Source organism: Dasypus novemcinctus, chromosome 16, assembly GCF_030445035.2.
Source record: "Dasypus novemcinctus isolate mDasNov1 chromosome 16, mDasNov1.1.hap2, whole genome shotgun sequence".
Lineage (NCBI taxonomy): Eukaryota > Metazoa > Chordata > Mammalia > Cingulata > Dasypodidae > Dasypus > Dasypus novemcinctus.
The window spans coordinates 52,625,375-52,648,993 of NC_080688.1; the positions used below are offsets into that span (position 1 = coordinate 52,625,375).

Consider the following 23,619-nt stretch of genomic DNA (forward strand, 5'->3'; position numbering starts at 1 on the left):
TCCAGCCAGCCAGCCACCCTTGAACACCTGAGTTCAGGCTCTGCTCATCATGCCACCCAAACACCTAACACTGCCATGTACATTTCCTAGAACACGGACACCCACCCGTGCAACCAACCTAACTGCAGCCACCAAGCCCAATAAATCCAACATTGACACAAAGCCTACAATCAATATTCCAATGTTTTCATAATCCTAATGTCCCTCAGAGCCTTCTCTCCTTCCTTGCTAGATCCCGTCCAGTGTTACGTATTGTGTTTAATTGTTATTGTCTCTTTAGTTGCTCTTTTCTTTTATTGTGGGAACATGTATACAACATAAATTTTCCTGTCTGAACTGCTCCCAAGATACCATTCAGTGAGATGAAGAACATTCACCTATATCAAAGAATACTTACTACCTTCCATTACTAAGTCTTTCCCACTTCTGCAAACAGAAACCCTACACCCATTATGCATGGTCTCCCCACTCCCCTGCCTACCATTCCTGGCCACCTGTACTCTAATTTCTGTCTTTGTGTGTTTGCATATTCTCTGATATTTTCTTTACATTACTTTTTCCCCACAGTGTTTTGATATTTCTCCAGTGCTCCTATGAATCTGTTGCTTATCTTGTGGTACACTAGTGTAAGAGATTGGGTAGGGACTTGCCATTCTAAGTGTGATCCTCAGAGGAGTACCTGGGCATCTCCTGGGAGCTTGTTAGAAATGCAGATTCACGGGCCCCACCCCAGTGCAGCCGATTCAGAATCTGTGTTTAACAAGCTCCCAGGTGTTTCCCATGAACAGTGAGGCAAGGTATGAGCCGGGAGCGGCCAGGCTGGGCCTCACTAGCTAGTGATAAACTCTTCACAGTGGTGGTGCTGATCCACATCCGCTCGCCACTGCATGCTGGATCTCATTTGCTCCAGGCCCATCAACACGCCAATTGCTGCATACCTGAAGGGCACGAAATGATATTTCCTTGTGGTTTTAATTTGTATTTCCCTGCATGCTAGGGAGATGAGTCTCTCGCTCTTTACATTTCTTCCTTTGTGTGTGGCCTGTACATATCATTTGCCAGTTTTTCTATTGGCAAATGATAAAAATCCTGATAAAAATCTTCATGAAGAGGTTTTTTTCTGAAACTTGTATAAGGCTTTTGAGATCTTAAGTAGTTGCCTTTTATTGCCCTCCTGCTAGTCAACTTCAGTAAGCCGGTCACCAGATGGCAGGAACCTCATACCAGGTAACTCCTGCTCTTACTGGAGTGAACAAACTCCAGTGCAAGAATTGCCACCGTCAGCCCCTGGGAAAAGCCTTGCAGGAAGTCAGGGCAAGGCAGAGGTGTGGAGAATGGGGACCAGACCAGGAATGCCCTGAGAGAAGGCAGGCAAGGTTGGGCCAGGGACCTCCGAAAAGGAAACCGCCTGAGACAGTGGCCCTAGCCAGCCCCCCTGAGGCCCAAGGCATGCTCTTCCTACAGGTTGAACATCTGTGCTGGCAAACAGTGCTGAAGAAAACTAGATTCTTAGAGAGACACATAATGTCACTGGGAACAATACCACAGACTCAATTAATTTGCCAGAGAGATGTTTTGTCTGTTTTTGTGGTTGACATAAAACAGTTTCCTGTGGTATCATTTCTATTCCAATATTGTTCAAAACAGTCATATATTCTTTTTATTTAGCCAAATAGATTTTATCCTGTGACCCAGCGTGTATTTATTTGTCATGGGTTTAATTTATTAGTAATGACACTGTTGACAGAAATTTAAGATGGGGGAAGTTAGACTTTGGTTTCCATTATAAAGGGATAAAAACAAAACCCCTGAACTCTTAATAAGAGGTTAGAGGAATAAGAAGAAAACAACTTGCAAAATCAATGTGAATTTTAGTGGTTTGGGGGTCACCCCAAAACAATGCTGTGTTTGACTTGATTGGTGGCAATGAGGTGAGTGGATAATGAATAACTAACATATTTGAGCCCAGCTAAAGACAATAATAGTCTAGCTATTACAGGAAACTAAACAGAATCCATCCCACAATCTAGAAATTTATGACACATTAGGATCCTTGGGAATAATTAAATGTCTGCTTTCCTGTTTGATGCTGGTGACGAGGCTAACGTGTGCCAAACAGCCTGCTAAAGTCTGAAATCTGGTGTCAGGGGGAATAGACTGAGGGCATCTCAGTCCATTCATAGTTTCCCAGGCTCATTCTGCCTTTCCAGCTGGTGCCAATCAGGGTCTCATTAAGTAAAATGTCTCAAACTGTCTAGTTGCTTTTGAGTCCATGAAATGGGTGCTTATACTTTCCTCAGGTGCCCTCCCAGGTTCTAGTCAAGGCTCTCCAATCGGCTGGTGGGTCTGACTGGGGGAGAGCTTTCTTGCTCTTTGTTTTCTTGTTTGGGTTTCTCTTTTCATCATATCAGGCGGTGTATTTTATCCTGGGGTCAACTGTCCTATTAGGCTTCCTGGATGTTGGCCTTCCCCCAAATCCAGAGTTAAATGGCATTGGGGGTAGATCCTTAGCGATTTAATTCAGCCAGACAGGCCCTGGTGGCTGGGAGGAGAGGACCCCCTCTCCCCTTGTTCTTTCCTCTGGATGCATGTTTGGAAGAGGGTCTCTGCCCAGCTGGCTGCCTGCACTAGCTGCCACTAGTGAGACTGCCAAAGAGGGGGTGGAAAAGGATTCCTCTTCTGCCTTTTCTCTCTTCCTGGGGAAGGCCCAGCCTTGTTGTAGTTGAGGAAGGCTGGCTGCCCTCTTTCCTGCTGAGTTTCCCTTTGAGGGGGCATCTGAATGCCTCCTGTGACATGACTATGAAGTTTTGGGTCCCAGGCCATATTTCCATAAAGACGCCATCATTTTAGTATGACCTACAAATAATGGACCCATTTCTTAGCTAGTCAAGGACTTAAGGGTGGTCACCCGCATGAGAACATTTCTCAGTGGAAAGAGCTAGAAGTCTGATTCCAGGGACTGCTGGAGAAAGAATGCAGAATGCTGAGATTTTATGTGCCGACTCCCATGCCCTCAGGCCATGCCTACCTCTTCCATGCATGTCTCTCTTATTAAAGCTTCAACATTCTACTTGAAGGGCTCATGACATATTTTGCCTTTATTTGATGTAACTAAAACATTGATTTCTTTTATAGAATACTGAGGGATACAGCATGCTATTTGCTAGATAGATGTTCTTAGAAAAAGATAATGGTAAATTCTGAGAAATCCTTTAGGGGTAGCAGGGAATCTATCTCACAAAACATTACTTTCAGCCTTGACCTAACCAATGCACAACATAGTTGTCTCCACTTTTCCAAAGTGGTGTTGGAAAATATCCAGGAATTTTTCCACTAATCCCATGAAGAAAAGTTCCCTAGAATTTTATTTAAATAGTTCATCTTCATCTTGAGCCAATTATCTCTTCTTTTAGAAGACAAGCCAACAATCGCAATAGGCTGAAGGATTTAAAAGAAATGACCTTGGGGAGTGGGTGTAGCTTAGTTGGTTGAGGGCCTGCTTCCCAAGTATAAGATGTTAGAGGAAAAGACCAAAGTTTCTCAAACTTTTGTCTTCTAAACAACAGTCATCAATATTTACTCAGCACCTAATTGTTTCCAGAGCTCTTTATGATGTAATGACCCCTCCTCTACAGATGGCTGAGGTCACACAACCACATGTACAGGCCACAAGGACAAGAAGATAAGTAGAACAAGTCCGAGAGAACCGAAAGATTCTTCCCAGGTTGAGAAACTGTATTTTACAGGCCACCTCGAGGGTCTGTGCCTCTTTGGAGGAGTGCCACCATCACTGCCCCCTCCAGGCTCCATGAGTGTGTTAGCCAGAAAAGGACACAGCTGGTAGTGGTTCTGAGGCTCTGCTGGGCCTACCTAAGCCTGTGGTGGTTTTTAAGACCTTTTCCCTAAAAAGACAAAAAAGGTTGGAAGTGAAGAGGGCATTTGAGGCCTCTGCCCTGCGTTGAGAGGGTCTTGGAGGTAGGGGTGGATGGACACAGGAATGTGATTTTGAAGGAACTAGGGGGCAAAACTCATGTCTGGGAACTGGGAGGAAAATGAGACCCAACTCAGAGCAGACACTATTTGAACTGCAAACAGACCACACAAATCATCTGAGCCCCAGGGGAGGGACCAAAGCAAGGGTGTCCAGGTGTTGTGCCTGAGCCACAAGGTGGGAGCTGCCCTGTGCTCCAGAGCAGGCCTGGGCCAGAGACCAGGGCTCTGATGTGCCCCAAAGCCAGAAGGCTTCTCAAGTAGAAGCCTCAGGATTAGAGAGATGCAGTAAGAGTTTTGCAGCATTTCACTGCATTGAAGGTTTCTCTGGCTGTTTCCTTTCAGACACATAATCCTCCCAAACTGGGAACCAGCATGTGGAAGGAGGCTGGCTAGTGTGTCCTCCCATGTCTGTCTATGTGCCAGGTCATTGTCTGGCCCAGAGGGGAGGTTTCAAAAGAAGCAGAGAGGATCAATAAGAAAGGAATCCAAGAATCTGTCCTTCCTGCCTCCCAGAACTGTTCTGAAGGAAGCTCCCTAAGGGTGCTTTGAAAAGTACAAAGCACCTCACTGACAGGAGGTTACAGTATTTTACTTTCCTTGCTGCCAAGGTCAAATGAAATCCATTTCCATGCTTGGGAATTCACCCATTGACACAATTGAGGCAGATTCTAGGTCTCGCTCAAATGGCTTGGCCTCACTGAGCCTGTCATCTTCTTTACAATGAGGGCAGACTTGCCGGCTTCAGGGCCATCATGAGGGTTAATTGAGGTACCCTGTGGCAGGTGCCTCATGCGACCAAGTATCAGTTCCCACCTTCCACCCTTCCTCCCAGGCACAAGTGCTGGTGGGAAGGAAGCTGCCTGCAGGTGCTCAGGGGCTGTCATGCTGAGGTCACATGAGATCCCGTGCATGTAAATCAACCTACCCCAGCTGTCACTCGCTGCCTTCACCCGCCTCATCTACCACGGTCCTCCCCACCTTGGCCTACTGTAATAAGTAGACCAGATCCGTCTTCATCTCTTTCCCTCTGGGATGCTGGGTTAGTGGGCTTACGTTGTGCGCGTGAAGCCTAGCTTGTGAGCTGGGTACTTGTCTAATATTGTTGCAACTTCAGAAACAGGGAACTGTTGTTGGACTTGGTCTGGGAAGGGGGAAGGCAGTTCTGTCCTGACAGGACTTCAAGTATTGCTGAAAACTTTGAGTCTGTGTATTCCTGAGCCACTGTCCTTCTGATCTGTAGACATCCTCAAGTTTGCTCAGGTTCTCCCAGAAAATAGTGAGAACTTCTGATTCATTTCTTTTCTCCCAGGCCAGTCTTCTAACCTCATCACTACCGGCTTCATGTGAGGCAGTCTACTTTTGCATGGTTGCCAATTGCTTTCTGTTTAGTCCCTACCTAGGAACGAGGGAGTATTAAGAAGTCTTGGGTGCTAACGTAGCCACAGATACAGGAAGGAAGTGCAGCAGGGGCTCTGCAGCACCAAGGAAACCTTGGCCAGATCTGAGGCTGTGGAAAGTGCCCAATGCCATCAGTATTTTTGAGAACCATCTGAACATGCGTGAACTTAATTCAGGGTTAGGCGAACACATAGACCTCAACCCTGTCACCAAAAGGCCATCATCTTCCATTGGGCCCCACCTTTCCCTGTGGCTCAGTTAGAGGGAAGTGATCTATATCAGAGACCCCCAAACCTGGCCAGTCAGCTGACTTCCCGGGGAAGATTGAAGTGCAGATTTGGGGCCTGCCCCAGAAACTCTGGTTCGGTGAGTCTGGCTTGAGTCCAAGAAGGTGAAATTTTAATCAACCGGTTTGAAAACATTTGCTTTATTGCTTGTTCCAGGTTTTATTTCTTTAAATTTTTGTTTTAAAAGAATTTTTGACTTACAGAAAACTTGGGAAACTAATACAGGGAGTTGGCTTATAGCTTTTAACCAGCTTGCCCCAAAGTTAACACCTTAGATAACTATGTTAAAATTTATCAAAACTGAGAAATTAACGTTTTGTGACTTTTATACTTTTGAAAAGTCCTGATCAGTTATTTTGTAGAATGTCTGTCAATTTGCAGATCCACTGCCTTGAAAGGACATGATTTTATGTGACAAGAAAGAGGATAAAAGCAAGAATTCTTAAATAGTTGACACTGACAAAACCCACAAGACATCTAACATCAGAACACTAGGAATTACACACCTTAAAACAATTCCTGCTATTTGGGTGCACAAGGGTGTCGCTGGACCTCCTGTTTTGATTCCACTTAGCAGGGGTCAAAGAACAAGGATAGTTTTGGATAGAAGCAGAGGCAATTGCCTCCTAACCACAAAACATCTGCATTTAAGACAAATTGAAGTTTTAAAATTAATCCCTATAATCCTATACAACACTGCTCCCAGTATACCCAGTGTGGAATCTTTGCAACCTTAGAGGTAAAGGGGAAAAAATCTTATTTCCAAATCATGGTTGACATTATGTGCAAAAAAGAAAATAAATCAGTCGATGGTGCAGAGATGAAGCAGCTCAAGTAGATTTCTATGACATGGAGGTAAAGCTGGGCTGATTTCCCATCAGCATGAAGGAAAGTCAGGAAATACCTTGCCAGACTTCAACAGGGCATGGCTGTTTTCAGGGTGGGCTATGATTCAAACGTCAGGCTCAGATCTTTCTCCACTGCTTACTTGCTGTGTGCCTTGGGTCAGTGACTTCATCTCTCTGTACTACTGTTCTCTCACTTATTTAAGGGCAATAATAACAGAACCCATCTCATAGGGTTCCCATAAAGATTAAATGTTAATCCATGTGAGTGCTCACTAAATGGCAGCCATCGTCATCATCATTCTCAGATTTGACTTATCCTGAGAGCAAACTGCAGGATTTATAAAAGTTTTCAGTTTGGGGGTGGGAGGGTCGGGAGGGGAGAAAAGAAAAAGAACTTTTGGTTTCCCTGAGTCCCAGACCACCCCCCACCCCACCCCCCACCCCCCACCCCCTCCACCCCCTGCTGCAAGTTGACAGCAGAGGCACCTGTGTCAGATTCCCCTGCCCTGCTGCATCAGGAGAGCTGCCACACAGGCCTGGGGCTCGGAGCACCTGCTGGAGGAGGGAGCCACGCTCTCTGCAAGGGCTGCAAGGTGGACTGGGGTCAACATTCCCAGAGCCTGCTCCCTGTGGAGCAGCTGTGGGGGTGGTGCAGTAGGTTACACGTGTAAGGGTGAAGAAGAGCTACAATTCAGCCAGAGCATTCAAGCCTGAAACAGAAATCGGGAGTGGAGACAGGCCAGCTCCCATCCACACCCCAATACTTGAGAAAATCCTCTGTCGGATGGAAGACTTGCTTCTACTATAGAAGTTAGGGTTGTACAATCCCATATCCTGCCAGCCGCAGTTTGCTAATCCCCTCGTTCTCTTATTTCTCAGTCCCAGTTTGCTTTCCAGAAACTTTCTGAGCAAGAGCCAGCTCCCTGCCCTGTTTCTTATACCATGTCCCCTCAGCCCCCTGTGTCCCTGACCCACCTGGCGTTTGCTGAGTCTCTAGTCCCAAAAACTCGTCTCAGGGTAAATGCACAAGTAACATTTGCTGAATGAGTGACTGACTGACTGACTGAATGAATGAATGAATGAATGGAATGATGAGCAGACAGATGGATAAATGGACACCCAGAGAGTCCCTTACCATGCATGACTTGAATCAGTGGACAAAACTGATTTCAACTGACTACTTTCATTTCATACACTCTTTCAAGTAGTAAAGGGAATTATCGTTGACTTTTTAATCAAAAAGGGATTCAAATTCTTAAGTTCTTTTTCATTATGCTAAGGGGTTAATATATTTCTAAGATATATAATTTGTCATGATGGCTGGCAGAAAATGGGATTTCATAAATGGGACAGGTATATATGAATACCTGCTTTACAAGGACCTGCCTGGTAACCAAAGCAAACTAAGCCTGTTCTGGCCTTTTCCCCAAAAGCAGAGAAAACTTGAGCTTAGGCAGGAGAGGAACCAGGTTCCTTATTCAGTTATTTTTAATGGACCAAATGCAGCTACAATTCAGTTACTGGACAAAAGCAAATGTGTGAAGTGTTTTATATAAGTGGCCTTTAAATTCCTTCAGGGGTAAAACACCCACCAGTCTGTGGGGTCTTCTATCACCATTTGGGCTAAGAATATATGCTTAAATGCACAAAGATGACCATTCATAGACACATGTCTGTGCCACCTTCTGCTAGGTTAGCAAATGAAATCTAAGATACCCTGATAATGTAGCATGGGCTTTTTCAGGCAGTATTTTGTATCTTGGTTAAGAGATTTTCACAGTCTTTTTTTTGTCAAGAATGAGAGATATTTTATCATATTTTATGCCATTAAAGTGATCTTCTTTAACCAATACTTTAAGGAGTATTTGGAGATTATTAAAAAGTAGTATTTTTATTACTGCCCCATAGGACAAATTTCATTATTCACTTAAGTGTAATTTCCCTCCAACCAAAAGTTTGGAGCCTAACATTTTATCTGGAAAAGTTAGAAACTCAGTCTGGAGCTCAGGTAGCCAGGCATGGGGGGTGGAATGAACTAGCAACTGCACTGGGTTGCAGAGCTAGGCTCAGAAATACAGTCATGGGGGGCGGGGAGGGCATGATCTGAGAGCAATCCCCATCCCAGATCCCTGTGTCTCTATAAAAACCCATGCTTGATGCCTGTGAGTCTTCTATAAGAGTTAGAGTTCTTTGAGTTAAATGCCACACATACAATAGGTTCTCCATAAATTATTTGTTGATTGGCCAGTTGATGGATTAGGTGTTAGCCCCTGTTCAAAGTGCTGATTCATGGGAAAGAAGAAGCTGTTTATTACTAGGGAGCAGCAGCTGCTAATTCCACCACTCACCTGTGGATTCTGAGTCTTTCAGATCCTTTGTCTATTGGCTAAGTGAACTTTTGCTGTGGAGTAAGAGAGGCTTAGAATATGGGGCATTGCCTGCATATGCACCTACTGGGTGGGACCCTGGTCTCTGGTCACAGAGGGGCTGAGGGGAGAGGGGACACACTGGAGTGAGCTTCACTTTCTCCACACTGATCCGGAGTCAGCCTGGATTTGGGATTTCAGATGGAGGTAGATCCTCTACTTCTTCTGAAAATAGAATAAATACCCTAACCTGTGTATGTTCTTTAAAGAAATACATGGTAAACCAATATAATTTGTAAATTAAAGAAATGAAATTAGGTATCCTTTCTGGTGAAAGGATGCATCTCAGAAGAGGCAGCCACCTTTTTTTTTTTTTTTTTATCTTGCCTTGATTTTGACAAGTCGATCACTAAACAATTGGAAAACAATCACACCAAGCTAAATACAAGTGGATTCTAAGTCAGTGAAATGTGAGTGTCCCTCCACCTGTCCGCTGAAGTCCCGGTGAAGGTGGTCCCTGGCCCTGCTGGAGCTTTATGCAGCATGTCTGCTCCTCTTGCACACTGGCAGAGTCGCTGGACCTTGCTGAACCCCCGTCCTGCACTAGTTAGCTAATTTACGTCATTAGAATTCACATTTTCCTATGCTCTGTCATTACTTTTTGTGCTCATATTCATTTCTTTTTTTTTTAAATATTTCTTTCTTTCTTTCCCTCCCCCTCCCCCCCCCCGTTGTCTGTTCTCTGTGTCTATTTTCTGCGTCTTCTTTGTCCACTTCTGTTGTTGTCAGTGGCTCGGGAATCTGTGTTTCTTTGTTGCGTCATCTTGTTGTGTCAGCTCTCCGTGTGGGTGGCACCATTCCTGGGCAGGCTGCGCTTTCTTTCACACTGGGCAGCTCTCCTTATGGGGTGTACTCCTTGCGTGTGGGGCTCCCCTACACGGGGGACACCCCTGTGTGGCAGGGCACTCCTCGCGTGCATCAGCACTGCGCATGGCCAGCTCCACACGGGTCAAGGAGGCCCGGGGTTTGAACCACGGACCTCCCATGTGGCAGACAGATGCCCTAACCACTGGGCCAAGTCCGCCGCCATATATTCATCTCTTATGCTGGTGAGATGCCCAGGTTCCAGTATGCCATCTGAGCATCTGTGGTTTGCACTCACTTCTCAGAAACGATGAGGGTGGCCCTCTCCCTCCTCTTTCTCTCTTTTAAGTTCCCTTTACCACCAGGTCAGCCCCTGGGGCGTTTTCAGGCCCAGGGTTTTTCCTGCCCTGGCAGTCAGCTGCCGGCCCTGCCCAGCAGGAGCAGGATGGTGCAGAGCGCCCTTGACCGCGTAGATTCCCTGGGTCTTGTGGGATGGGGCATCGGTGTCACCAGCGCTAATTCCTTGTTCTCCTCTCACCCCTGTGGCTGACCCGCCGGTGCCCTGCAGTGCGAAGGACCCTGAAGAGCGGCCTCACCCCAGAAGAAGCCAGAGCCCTGGGTCTGCTTGGCACCTCGGAGCTGCAGCTGTGACGACTGTGGGGCTGTCCTGGGAAGTGTGCACCAGGAGGGTATGAACTCTTGTCGGACGGATGGAACCCCTCCAGGGGGAGAGGGGAGACCCTACATAACGCCCAGTTCCGGAAAAGAGTGCTCATTTTGAGGTGCCACGACATGGCTTGTTTTGCCCGATATGCATTGCCATGGATCAATAGGAGTCTCTGTCACATGATCCCTTCATCATGCCACCTGTGTTTCTCTCGTTTCCTTGAGAACTGGCGTAGTAGTTCCAAAGTGTGGCACCTTTTCTGTTCAAGGAACATCCCTTTTAAGGAGTAAATCACTTCTGTCACAGTTACTATGAAAATATGAAGCAATTTGATTTGATCCACGGACTGGGTCTCCACAACACCAAAATATCCAGGTGCAAACTCCAAAATTGTACACAGAAGAAAGCACAGATTGTTTACCAGTTGTGGATTTTAGATGTACTAAATGTTTATACAAGTTCATAAATGTACACGTTTCAAATACTAAATAAATAGCGTTTAATGCTGTAACCAGAAACTTTTATTCTCCTGGGTGAGGACAACTGCATGGACTTGTCTCCTAACCATCGGCAAACCCCCTTCTCAATTTCGAAAGAAAGGCCCTTGCTTGGAATGTCCTTCAGGTCCTTTGGGTTTCATTTTGTTGTTGTTATTGTCAGTAGAGGGAGTAGCACCAAACTTGATTTAATTAGGCATACGTCCTTGTTGCAGGACATGTTAGCAATAACCTAATATATATCACCTGAATCCGTGTGGTTTGAGTTGCTCTACTGTCATGTTGAAGCAGAAATTAGCATTTTAAAAATCTGAATTATACAGCAACTCACTTGCTTCTTATGTAGAAATTAATATCCTGAAAAATTTACAAAGCACCCAAAACAAAGCGTAAATTTAATGCTTTCTTGAGAGAATCTCAGAATCACAAATTTAGTACTTGGCACGGAAGGACAGGTCATCAAGAGCTAAGATTTCCAGGAGGGAGGGAGCCCTAACAGGCCCCCAGCAAAGTGACACCGAGGGAGCTGGAGCCCAGGTGGGGGCTGAGCCTTCCCCAAAAGCACCTTGGCCCATGGTCCTGTGGCTTCCCATGGAGAACTCCTGCCTTGGTAAATAGGAAAGGTGAACTGCTGCAGCAGGTATTTTAGGGGTGAAAGATCATCAGGTCACTAATTGCATTATTGCACTTTCAAAACCTCTGTAACAGCAACTGCTGACTCTTGGTGTACATGACCTTGAGAGACTATGCAGTTGTGTTGCCTGCAAAGCCAAAGATAGTATATTCACCCCATAGCTTCTGTGATTGTGTCTCCCCTCCTCCTACATCCCCACCGATGGAGAGACAGGGAGCTCTTTTCTTCCAAGCATGCATAACTCAAATAACATTTGATGGACTTGAGCACCCCAAAACACCTGCAACCCTTAAGAGTTAGGTCTGTATATTAAACCTAATTGAGTTTACTTAACCACCTTCTTATTTAAAGGGATACACGGGGTGTAAATATTTTCCTTAAGGTTCTACGTAATGTGTCATATTTCATGTGTGGTTTAGTGGTTTTTGAGAGCATTTGCCTGTTGTCCTGGTGCTGAATGCGGGCATGCAACATTACTGGATAGAGATGTGCAAACAAAAGAAAAGATGTGTTTTTGACATACTGATCAGTGAACAAATACTTTGATGTTCTTCCTGGGGCCTTGGGTGTTCTGCTGAAAATTACTGCTTTAGGAGAAAAGGGGGTATTCAGAAAGAAGTGGCTGAATACATCTAATGTTAATTTTATTGTAGGGATTGAAAGCATTCTCAGAAGAAGCAAGCAAGGTGAGCGCGTTTATTGGTTACAGCTAGCTGAGAGAGCCTCTTTTACTGGGAACAGCATCTTGAATAGTCCCACTGTCAGAGGGTCCCAATCTAATGGGCCCATTGGACTCACCTTGGAGCCTCAGGAGCTGCTGATATTTATTTATTTCTGTCCCATCATCAGAGATTGTGACTTACTGGTCTGGAGTATGGCCTGGGCTTTGGAATATTTTAAAACTGCCAGCGCTTCTAATGTGAAGACAGGTTTGGGAACTGCTGCTGAGACATAGGGATTTTTTTGTGTTTGTTTTTTTTTTTCCCTCTTTTTCACTGGTGAAAGAGTGGGTGGGAGTTGGAGACTAAAGAGAATGTTTTTCAGAGTTTGGCAAAAACAAATGTAATTTCCCAAGAGAGAACAGGTTTTTAATCACTGTCAAGCAACTGATCAACTAATAAATTGAGCAAAGCTTTCCTAGCACTGATCCTTGCCCTCAAAATTAGGAGGACAAGACAACTGAGTCCTTACGAAGCATCTTTTCATGCCCAAAAATGTGGGCACATTATGGGAAGTTGTGAACAAGCCCAGCTCTTGCTTTTTCCTTGTCTTTTTCCCACCTAGAGAAATGTGGGACAGATTAGCATATTTTAAGTAATTCAGAAGCCCTGTCCACAAATGTCAAGGGGCAGTCACAATGTGCCAGTGAGCGTCCCTGTGAGCTTGCCGGCAGGAAGAACTAGAACCTTCTGCCTGGATCACTTTTCTTCCCTTTGGCTTGTTCAGTTCCTTTGAGGAAAAATATCTGTCAAAAGAGCCTAGAAGGGAAACGGACTTGGCTCAATGGATAGAGCATCTGCCTACCATATGGGAGGTCCACGGTTCAAACCCAGGGTGTCCTTGACCTGTTTGGAGCTGGCCCATGGGCAGTGCTGATGCGTGCAAGGAGTGTCGTGCCATGCAGCAGTGTCCCCTGTGTAGGGGAGCCCCATGTGCAAGGAGTGTACCCTGTAAGGAGAGCCACCCAGCATGAAAGAAAGTTCAGCCTGGCCAGGAGTGGCACCGCACACACGGAGAGCTGATGCAGCAAGATGATGCAACAAAAAGAGATACAGATTCTGGTGCCACTGGCAAGAATACAAGTGAACACAAAAGAACACGCAGCGAATGGACACAGAGAGGAGACAACCAGGGGTGTGGGGAAGGGGAGAGAAATAAAAAAAATAAATAAATCTTTAAAATAAAAGAGCCTAGAAGAGCATAGAAGAAAAATCTACATTTTTAAACTTAGTGGTTTAGTAGATTTTAATGGACTCTGTTAAGGATTTTACCTATTGCTTATTCCCCCTCTCCTTTTTACTACTCATTCTGACTGCCTGTATTAGGGTTTTTAATTTAGGAGATTACATTTCTCTAAAAGACCTTTAAGAAGCAGTCTAATGCCCTTTCTTAAAATGGATCAAATTTACAAAACTGCTAGCAAAGTATGGAAAGGCAAATACTTTTCTGCTAAAGATGCCTGGGTCTTGGTTTCTTGGGAATCTTAAAGTTATTTTCTTGCTATTTGAAAAATAACCTACTAAGGGATTTTGCAATGAAGGGGAAGGGTACACAGGGCTTTGGAGGGCTGAAGGACAAGTTTTGTTTTCTTCCAATTCATCTTTCATCACAGTGCAGGCTGAGAACAGGAGTCAGGACACGTGGTTCCAGGCTCCTACCTCTGGGGTGGCCTCCACGTTGTCCAGCTCCCCTAATCCACTGCTTCTCGCTCATGGCCCTGAGCTGATATCACCAACTATATATAGTAGGCTAAATAACAGCTATCCCCAAAATCAGGTCTTAAGCCTTGGAAGCTGTAAATGTTGCCATATTAGGAAAGAGAGTACTTGAAGATGTGATTAAATTAAGGCTCTTAACATGGGGAGATTATCCTGGTGGGCCCCAAATCCAATTATGAAGAGAGGCAGAGGGAGATTTAACATACATTGAAGAAAAGGCAATGTGAAAGCAGAGGCAAATATCAGAGGAAGAAGCCACCAGAAGCTGGAAGAGAGAAGGAACAGATTCTCCCGTAGACCCTCTGGAGAGAGCACAGGCCTGCCGACACCTTGATTTCAGCCCAGTGAAAAGGATGTTGAACTTCTGGCCTCCAGAAATGGGAGAGAAAAAAATTCTGTTTTTTTAAGCCATCTAGGAAACTAATCCAACTACCAGCCACAAATATACACTGAGGGCCTGTTGTGGAGGCAGCCAGGCTGGGGATCCACTAAGTGAAGGAAAGCCATGTCTCTTGCCTTGGGGAGCCTACTTGGAGTTCTGGGAAGTGGTCATCAAACAATTAAAATTTTAGTTTAACCAACCACTCTGTGTCTCTTTCTATACTTTATAAGAGAGCTAAGTGAAAATAAAAATACCCAGTTGCCCAGGATAAGGGATGAAATGTACCATTGCGGTGAAGGCACATGATAATTAAAATTTTGTCAGAGAGGTAATCTATTTGTTAGAAAGTTTGGTTCTGTTTGCTAGGCAATCCATAGCAGGTAAAATGGACCTTCTGAGTGATTTTTAAAATAATTAAAATATTTGTTGAAGCTGTCTCTGTGTGGGCCTTTATTTGTAATATCTTGTATAATCCTTATAAACCACTCTGCATTTCTGTTACCATTTTACAAATGAAGAAACTGAGGATGAGAGATGCTGAATAACTTTGCCCAAGAACAGGAAGTAGGAAGTGACATACCCTGACCTGTCTTATTAGTTCCTGGTTTTTTCTGTTCTTTTAGAATTCTTAAGACAGCTTGTTAGTTGCGTATCAATAGCTGTGCTTCTGGGCACAAAGCATGCAGCCTGATGGTGGGGGAGCCAGCCAAGCTCAGAAATCCTGGAGGCCTGGTTGTGCAAAAGGTGGCGACACCATCTGAACTCCTTTATTCAGGATTGATGATTATGCACAACTGTTAATGACTGACCAGCGCCCCCTCCATCCATCCAGCCATATCCAGCAGAGAAGTCCAGAAGTGCAAAAGCATCTTTTGTGAATTTATAACTGAAGGTTTCCCACTCTGATTGCTGAGAGGTCAAAGGATTCCTGATATTTAACCAGGGAGGGACAAGCCCTTTATATTCCCTTAATAAGCACTATTTAATTATTGTTTTAAAAAGAGTTTTCCTTTAAGAAGAGATACCTGGAGACGTGCAAATTTATGATTTCAGGTTTTCATAGTTCAAGCACATTTCAGCTGTTGACAGAAATGGAAAGTGGTCCTTAACTACTGGATTAGCAACTCTGGTTTATTTCCAGAATGTTTCATGTTTTAGAAGTAGTGTAACTTGTACGGGAAAATTAAATAGGGTGGATAATTAGAAGAAACATCTGACTGTGAAAATAACACATGCTGACCTAACTGGAGGAATTGTGTGTCGCCTGCCATTCTTGTGCTGTGTTGTTAGCATGTGCTAAACTTGCTGTGCCTACAGGGCTTGATGCCACAGGTTTCTTGCACATGGCAGGTGAGGCAGGAAGAGGATTGCATATGCTAATCCTCACGTCTGTAGAGATTCATCTCCTTATCTACCATTAGAGGGACTACTTATCCAGTTTCCGTATTTTTAAAAATATATTTCAAATTCAAAAAATTAACAGAAAAAGGCAGCTCAACAAGTTATTAAAAGCATTATTCCTAAAAACTTCTGTCCAGGCACTTTTAGCTCATCTAGTTCCAATTACTAACTCAGAAAGCCAGTTTCTATTGAACATGGCTTTGTTTTTGTTTTTCCCTATTCATTTATGATATAATCTGTAAGTTATTTAGGTGAAAATAGGAGAAAATGGGTCTTGGTCAAATAGATATCCCACCAAAAACCTGCAGAGCATGTTACAGCTATGTTAAATCAAACATGAAGTAAGACCTTGAGTTCCTCCACGTCAGCAGCTGGGTTTCCCGGGCTACGATAGGCTGACTGCTGCAATACTGGGACTGTGCAGTTGGCCCAACTAAGCAGAGGGCTTGTTGGCTTTTGCCTTTTCAGAAAATAGACCAGGGGTCTCATGTCCCTTCAGAGATGCTCCCTGATAGCATCTGACTAGAAATGTTTTTAAACCTGTGCTGCTCTCTGGGTTCCACTGCGGGACAGCCATACACTTCCAGGCAGGGCAGTGGGCTAGAAAGTGGAAGCAGTTTCTCTTTCCAAAACAAACACTTGAACCATGAACCCAATGGAATAATTATGTTTTTAAAAACCCCAATCTTCCAGTAAGAATATAGTAAGAATGTGGTGGTTCTTGTAGCTGCTTCATCTATTCCCTGAAAAGAGGCCTCTGTAATGATACACTACAAGGTCACTTTTACTAGAACTCAGTACAAAACAGCTGGAGGTAGACCTAGCTATAGAATTAGAGCAATTCAATCAACTTCAGAGCCCTTCTTGGGTTTAGAAGATAAGACATAATGATTGGAAATGACAAGGAAATAAAGTTCATTCACAGCTCAACCCATCTGCAGAAATGCAGTCTCAATGAAGGAAAGTGTTATACAGTCCACAACCCCTCCTTCAGCAGGTGGGATGAAAAAACAACTTGTCTTTCTTTGGGAGAAAAACTATCTTGAATTGTAAAGGTTGTGGGTATTTATGCAACTTCTTAAATCAACATATGTACTTGAAAGTTCATTTGACTGTTGGGTTAAATTAAACTTTATGGATTTCTTTTTATGAATAAAAGTTGTAAGACAAATGTTTAGTGCTTGAATTCTGTCTATTTTTAATTGATAATATAATATTAAAGGTGGATACCCATTTCTTTTAATGGCTTGAAAATATGATTTGTGATGATAGTAATTAAGGCCACAGTTGTTCATTTTAGAATGAAGTTTTCAAAGGAAAATTTAGCTTTTCAAAATTATTATAGTTGCTCAATAAAAATACATTCTAGACACCTAACACCCTGTCCCAGGATGTGTGTGTCCTTGGCTTACCTGTGAGAACAGATGTACCCCAGGAACCTCCAGACATTGAAAAGCAGAACCTCAAGTATAATCTATACCTTCATCTCTAGCCCAAGCAATGATTTTCTTTTTTCAAAATAAAGATACAAAGTGAAAAGCTGCAGGTTGGAGCCTTAGTAAAGGTAACCTGTTTTTTCAGAGATTTAGTCTGGTCCTTAATAGTCTATCCTTCACTTGCAGCTCTTGCTTGTGGGATAACGTTTCTCCCTGACATTGGACTTCAACTATTCTGAGGGTTCTCTGTGTCCCTGACCTGAGTCAGTCTTTGCCATGAAAAAAAAGTAATTTCAGTGATCTCCAGAGGAGTATTAGGTATGCAAGAAATATCATTTCTTGAGTGATTACTTGAGGTCAGGAGGGCATTCCTAAAACCAGGCCTGCCTGCTCACCTGGATGGCAGAGCAGATGAGCTGATTTAAGATGCAGAAAACCATCAAGACAGAAAACCTGCTCCTTGGTCTCTCTAAGCTCTCCACACTGGAGACTGTGCAGAGGTCTAGAGAAGCTGGGCACCTGTGGTCTTTTGACTTTGATGTGGGGTAGAGACCAGTAAACAAGCCAAGAGCCCGTGCAGCCCACTCAGTATCAAGGAAGATGGCCCCTTTTCCCTGGTGTGCTGAACCAGCCTAGTTTTTCCCTGTGAGCCTAGAGTTGTAAAAAGAATATATAAAAAGTAAAGGATGGTGTATCCTAGAAAAAAGAGTGCCTTAAAATTGGGTAAATATTTTTGCTCTTTATGAGCATAGCATAGTGTAAAAGGACCTTTCAGCAGGGTCAGTCTGAGAATGTTAATGTAAAACTAACTCTACATGGTCTAAGAGAGGACTGCCCATTATAATTTGCTGTTATGATGGAAATGTTCTAGATATGTACAATCCAATATTGGTGTCTGCCAACCATATGCAATTACTGAGAATATGAAATGTGGCTGGAGAGAGTGAGGAACAGAACATGTAATATAAGTTTAAGTAATTTAAGTTTAAATAGCCACATGTGGTTAGTGGCTACTGTTTAGCACAGTTCAGGTCTAAGAATACACACATTTTACATAAAGGAGGTTTTTGTAATGTTAAGGCTAATTGTCTAAAAAATTGCTTTGGACCACAGTTTACTATACCAAGAACTTGAAACACTGTCTTAAGAATTTGTGTCCACTCCTTAACCTCCACTATATCCTGAACCTTAGGAGTTCTTGTCTTCAAAGTAGAATCCAGTGTGATGGTCAGGGCTGTCAAACATGCACTCTCTTCTCCCAACATAGCCTGCTTAGATGGTGCAATCTCTTTTTAGTGAGTCCATATCAGACCCGTGCACACAATCTTGTGATACATGCTGTGGCAGAGCACACCTCTCCAACAATAGCTAAATCCACCTTGCAATAAAGTTTTATAAAGTTCCACTGCAGTTCTTGTTCTGTTTTTGTTGTTGACTGTCCTTCACCAGGTCACCCTTTGGATGGCTCTTACCACTCATTTCCTCATAATCTGAGAGGCCTGCTCACAACAGATTTTAACCATATGACACTATTAGCTGAGTACTGAACTGTGGATTATCATGCACAAGTTCATTCCTATCCTCGGACTGGTATGTCCCTGCTGGAGGACTCAAGCAGCATGACTATGTGGCACTTGATGCATAATTTTAATTTCATCAATAATTCATGAGCATTCTGCCATTTATTCTCAACTAATGACCCCAGCATTGTGTGTCTTCTTGGATAGTTGATTTATAGTAGAGTCCACTACCAGTTTTAATTGCTAAATTTAGTTCAAAACACAAATTGCATGGGCAAGTTTTTTCCCCATTCAACCCACTCAGCCTATATGTTGCCTGAAATCTTTTGCTTGAGTTTCTCCCTTTCTCCTTCCAGGGCTGGGCTCATGGGCATGTGACTGTGAAGTCATACAGGGCCCCATGCTTGGGTAATTCTATTCTGTAGTGTCTTGAAATCCTTAGTGAAGTCTGATGGGACAATGGAACATACACATGAGCAGAGGAGATCCGTGTAAAATGTGTACCCACTGTTCTTTGCTACCCCATTTATGTATAGCCTTTGTGATGCCCCACAGCACAGAATTCCAGTGGACCCACTATGTGTGAGAGTTCAGCGAGATTCACAGCAAGTACAAGGTAAACATGTTATGCCTGCAAATGGATAAGTGGAGACATTGAGAGCCCCATGAGGCCATGCTTTTCATTTGAACCAGACTTGCATTGACCAGAGGAAGCAGGCAATGGCATTCCAGGAAATATAAATGACCAAAGAACACTATCATATCCTTTCTTACTCTTGTTGCTTTCATGATTTGTCAAACTTATGCTAAAAATGATGATATAGAAGAAAGGGAAAACACAGGCAGTCCATAGTTCTTTTTTCTTTCAGTCCTTCCTTAGGCATCAGTAAGTTAGAGAGCGTTGACAGGATGTGCACCTATCAAGAAGTGAAATAATAACAGTTGAGCTAGTTTTGTGCAGTGTTTTTCCACTGTTCTGATAAGAATGAAATACGTATGTGTACATTATGTATGCATAAACTATGAAATAAAATTTGTATTACACAATTTGTATAATTTTGGTGTTTCCACATGTAAATTAAATGCCCTTATATTTGCATTTAAAGTTGGAATGTAGGATATAAAGATGGATGGTAAACTTCATGCTTGCTAAAAATTTTAAATTTTTTCTTTACTTAAAACAGCATTAAATAGCAAAAAACCAAAACCAACTAAACAAAGGAACAAAAAACCATAATGTGGAGGAGTTGGAACTCTTGTGCATTGCTGATAGGAATGTAAAATGGTGGAATGTAAAAGTGGAAAACACTTTTGGTAGTTCCTCACAAAGTTAAACATAGAATTACCTTATGGCCTGGCAATTCCACTGTTAGTTATGTAACCCGCCCCCCCCCCAATAGAAACAACAAAACAGGGACTCAGATGCTTGTATACCAGTGTATACCAGTGTTCATAGCAGCACTATTCAAAGTAGCTAAAAGATGCAAACAACCCAAGTGTCCATAGACAGAAGAATGGATAATCCAAATGTAGTATATTCACACAATGGAATACTATTCAAACATAAAAAAAGAATGAAGTTCTTATCCATGCTGCAACATGGATGAAACTTGAAAATATTATGCTAAGTGAAATAAGCCAGAAAACACAAAAGGACAAATATGATATGATTCCACTTACATGAAATATATAGAATAAGCAAATTCACAAAGACAGAAATATTAGAGGAGGTAGAGGTGGGGAGATGGGGGAGTTACTGCTTAAAAAGGGGAAAGCGTTTCTCTTTTGGGAAATGAGAAAGAGTTTATAATGGAAGGTGGTGATAGTAGCACAACATTGTAAAAATAACTTAAGGCCACTGAACTATACACTTAAAGATAGTTAAAACAGCAAATTTTATATGTTACCACAATAAAAACAAAACAGAAACACCATACAAGTTTGAGAAGCAAATTTTAGTACATTTAGAGGTACTTTCCCCCTACTTTTTGAACAAGAGGCCCATATTTTCCTTTGTACTGGCCCTGCATATCATGTAGCCAGCCATGCTCTTCACTCTTCTGCTCCTTCTGATGCAGGTCTTGAGCCCTTCCTTATCCCAGCCCCCTTCCTTCAACAGCCCTTGGAGGATTCCCACTGGTTGCCCCTGACCTGGAGGCTACCACCGCTCTCCTGGTTCCTCTGCTTCCTCACTTGTGGAATCTAGAACTGGACCAGGGCTGATGTACATGTAATCCAAGGACTCCACAAGTGCTGTTGGAAGGATTTCTGTCACAGTGGATGATTACATGACTTCTATGTTTCCTTCCAACCTTCAGACTCTAACTCGTCTCAGGGGAGCAGGCAAATGCTGGGATCTCTTACCTGAGTCTTTTGGTTCTCCCTTTGATATAATCAGTTCAGAAAAATACTACAGGAAGATGGAATTCCAGCTATTATCCTTGACAATTTGGTCTCTGCTTAAACTTCTCTAACACTCCTTGTCACTCCTTTACTAATCATGCTCTTACAGTGCTCGGTAAATGGGTCTATTCCAACATATGCTGGATTTTGAAGAGATGTGTGGTAGGCTGAATAATGAATCCCAAGATATCTACATCCTTATCCCTGGAACCTGTGAATTGGCAGAGAGGACTTCATAGATATGATTAAGGATTGTTTTTAAGATTTATTTTTTTAATTTCTCCCCATCCCCTCATTGTTTACACTTGCTGTGTCTGTTTGCCTTTTTTTGTTTCTTTAGGAGACACTAGGAACTGAACCCGGGACCTCTGATGTGGGAGGGAAGTGCCTAATCACTCAAGCCACCTCTGTTCCCTGCTTTTGTTGCCCCTCATTATGTTTTTTCTTCTTGGGTCTCTTGTTGCATCATCTTGTTGAATCAGCTTGCCATGCATGCCTGTGCATCAGCTTGCTGTATTGCTTGTCTTCTTCAGGAGGCACTGGGAACCTCTCTCCCTGCCTTGTTGTGTCTCTCATTATGTTTTTCCTCTTATGCCTCTTGTTGTGTCATCTTGTTGTATCAGCTTGCTGCACCTGCTCATTGCTCCAGCTTGCTGTCACTGGGAACCCTGAACCATGGACCTCCCATGTGGTAGGTGAGTGTTCAACCACTTGAGCCACATCTGCTTCCTAAGTTAAGGGTTTTGAGATGGGGAGACTACCCTGGATTATCTGAGTGGTGCCTAAATGTAATCAATCACAAGTGTCCTTATAAGAGGGAGGCAGAGGGAGACAGCAGCAGAAGGCCATGTGATGACAGAAGCAGAGAGGGATTTGAAGATGCTACTCAGCTGGTACTGAAAATGGAGGAAGGAAGAGTCCATGAGCTAAGGAATACAAAGAATACAACTCTAGAGACTGTAAAAAGGAAGGAAATGGACTCTCCCAAAGAGCCTCCAGAAGGAATGTGGTTCCTGCCAACACCTTGAGTTCAACCCAATGAAACTCATTTTGAACTAATGATCTCCAGAACTGTAAGAGAACGAATGTGTTGTTTTAAACCACCACATTTGTGGTAATGTGACAGCAGCCATAGGAAATAAATACAGATGATAATGGAAGAGTCAGTCCAGGTTTGAAAGGAGTTGATTGAAAGACTAGTAGCCACTTAATGAAGTTACTGAACAAATGACAAAAAATTAACTCCAAGTTCTTTGTTCTATACAGAGCAGCTACAGTTAAAGTTATCTTTATAAAAAGTCAAGGTGACTTAACAAAGATGACCCTCAAGTTCTAACTTTAAATCTGAAAGATGATGATAAAAGAATTGCCTGTATTCTCTTTGAATGGAAGTATTTAAAGAAGAAATCCACCTTGGGTATATTCATTGTAGCTGTCTGGGTCCAATAAAGAGACAGAAATCACACAGAAGGCTAAACGGAGAAAGTTTAATGTAAAGAATTATTAACTAATAAAATATGAGGAAAGCCTATATGGTACCCTAAGGCTGAGGAAAGTACCAAAGGAAGGACAAATAAGGAAGGGATTTAGAGCTTGTTGCGCTTCAGCCCACTAGACAGTAGAGAAATTTGCTAGTTTGAGCAGGCCAGTGCTGGTCTGTAGTTGCTAGGCAAGTAATAGAAAACCTCGCTGAGAGCAGGCAGGGGAGCAGGGTACCAGTAATTGGTGGCGTGGAAAGGCAATGAGTGCTCATAGGTTGTGGGAACCTTCTGGCCATATGCTGGCCACAGGAGAGCTGGCAGAACCAGGGTGCTGGTGGGGGCAGGAGGCCTTTGGGTACTGGTGCTTGTGTCCAGAGGATAGCAAAAAGATTACAGGCAGGTTGAGGTGCAAGGGCACAGAGGGACTGCAATGAGTTCCACCAGATGTCACACCCCACCTCTGAGCCCTGTGCTACAGCTGGAAGCTGTGGGAGACGCTCTTCCTCCTGCAGTGTCCCTCCATTGCCTTCTTGAGAAAGTTTAACATCATGTTCACTTTAAAGGAAACATGCTTAAAAGAATTCGGTTATCCTAGGGCCTATATTAGAGGGTTTTGGAGCTGAAAAGCAATAAATTGGTAACTGACACATTCATACACATATGACTGTTTGTCCATGATAATTAATGCTTACATACATGACTTATGAGGAATGATAAAAATAGGACAATTCTTTACTCCCATGGTCTCCTTAGAAAGAACACCCTGTCCTGGATTAGAACTATAGTAGGCACCTGGCTGTTCTGTTCACTCAGGTAACCATCCATCCTATCATTCATTTCGTCACAAACAAAATCTTAGAAATGAGAAAGTACAAGTTCACAAATCAAACCTTGATTTTGTGACACATTTGCTACCTCCTTCATGCCCTGGCCTGCGTCTGGAGGCAGGGCATGGGAATCTGGTGGGCCTGTTTCTGGGCTTTGCTTCCTTCCACTTGGCTTCA

General features: G+C 43.3%; 1 protein-coding gene across 17 annotated transcripts in view; it reads left to right on the forward strand.

Annotated features, from left to right (window-relative positions):
• FHOD3 (formin homology 2 domain containing 3) overlaps positions 1-16,946 on the forward strand; it is a 537,731-nt gene extending 520,785 nt beyond the window's left edge. For all 17 annotated transcript variants that reach the window (XM_058277150.2, XM_058277152.2, XM_058277160.2 and 14 more), the window contains one exon: positions 10,325-16,946. In XM_058277150.2, coding sequence (XP_058133133.1) covers positions 10,325-10,407 — 83 coding nt within the window. In that variant the 3' untranslated portion in view covers positions 10,408-16,946. The remainder of the gene's footprint in view (positions 1-10,324) is intronic.
• Positions 16,947-23,619: the final 6,673 nt, after the last annotated feature.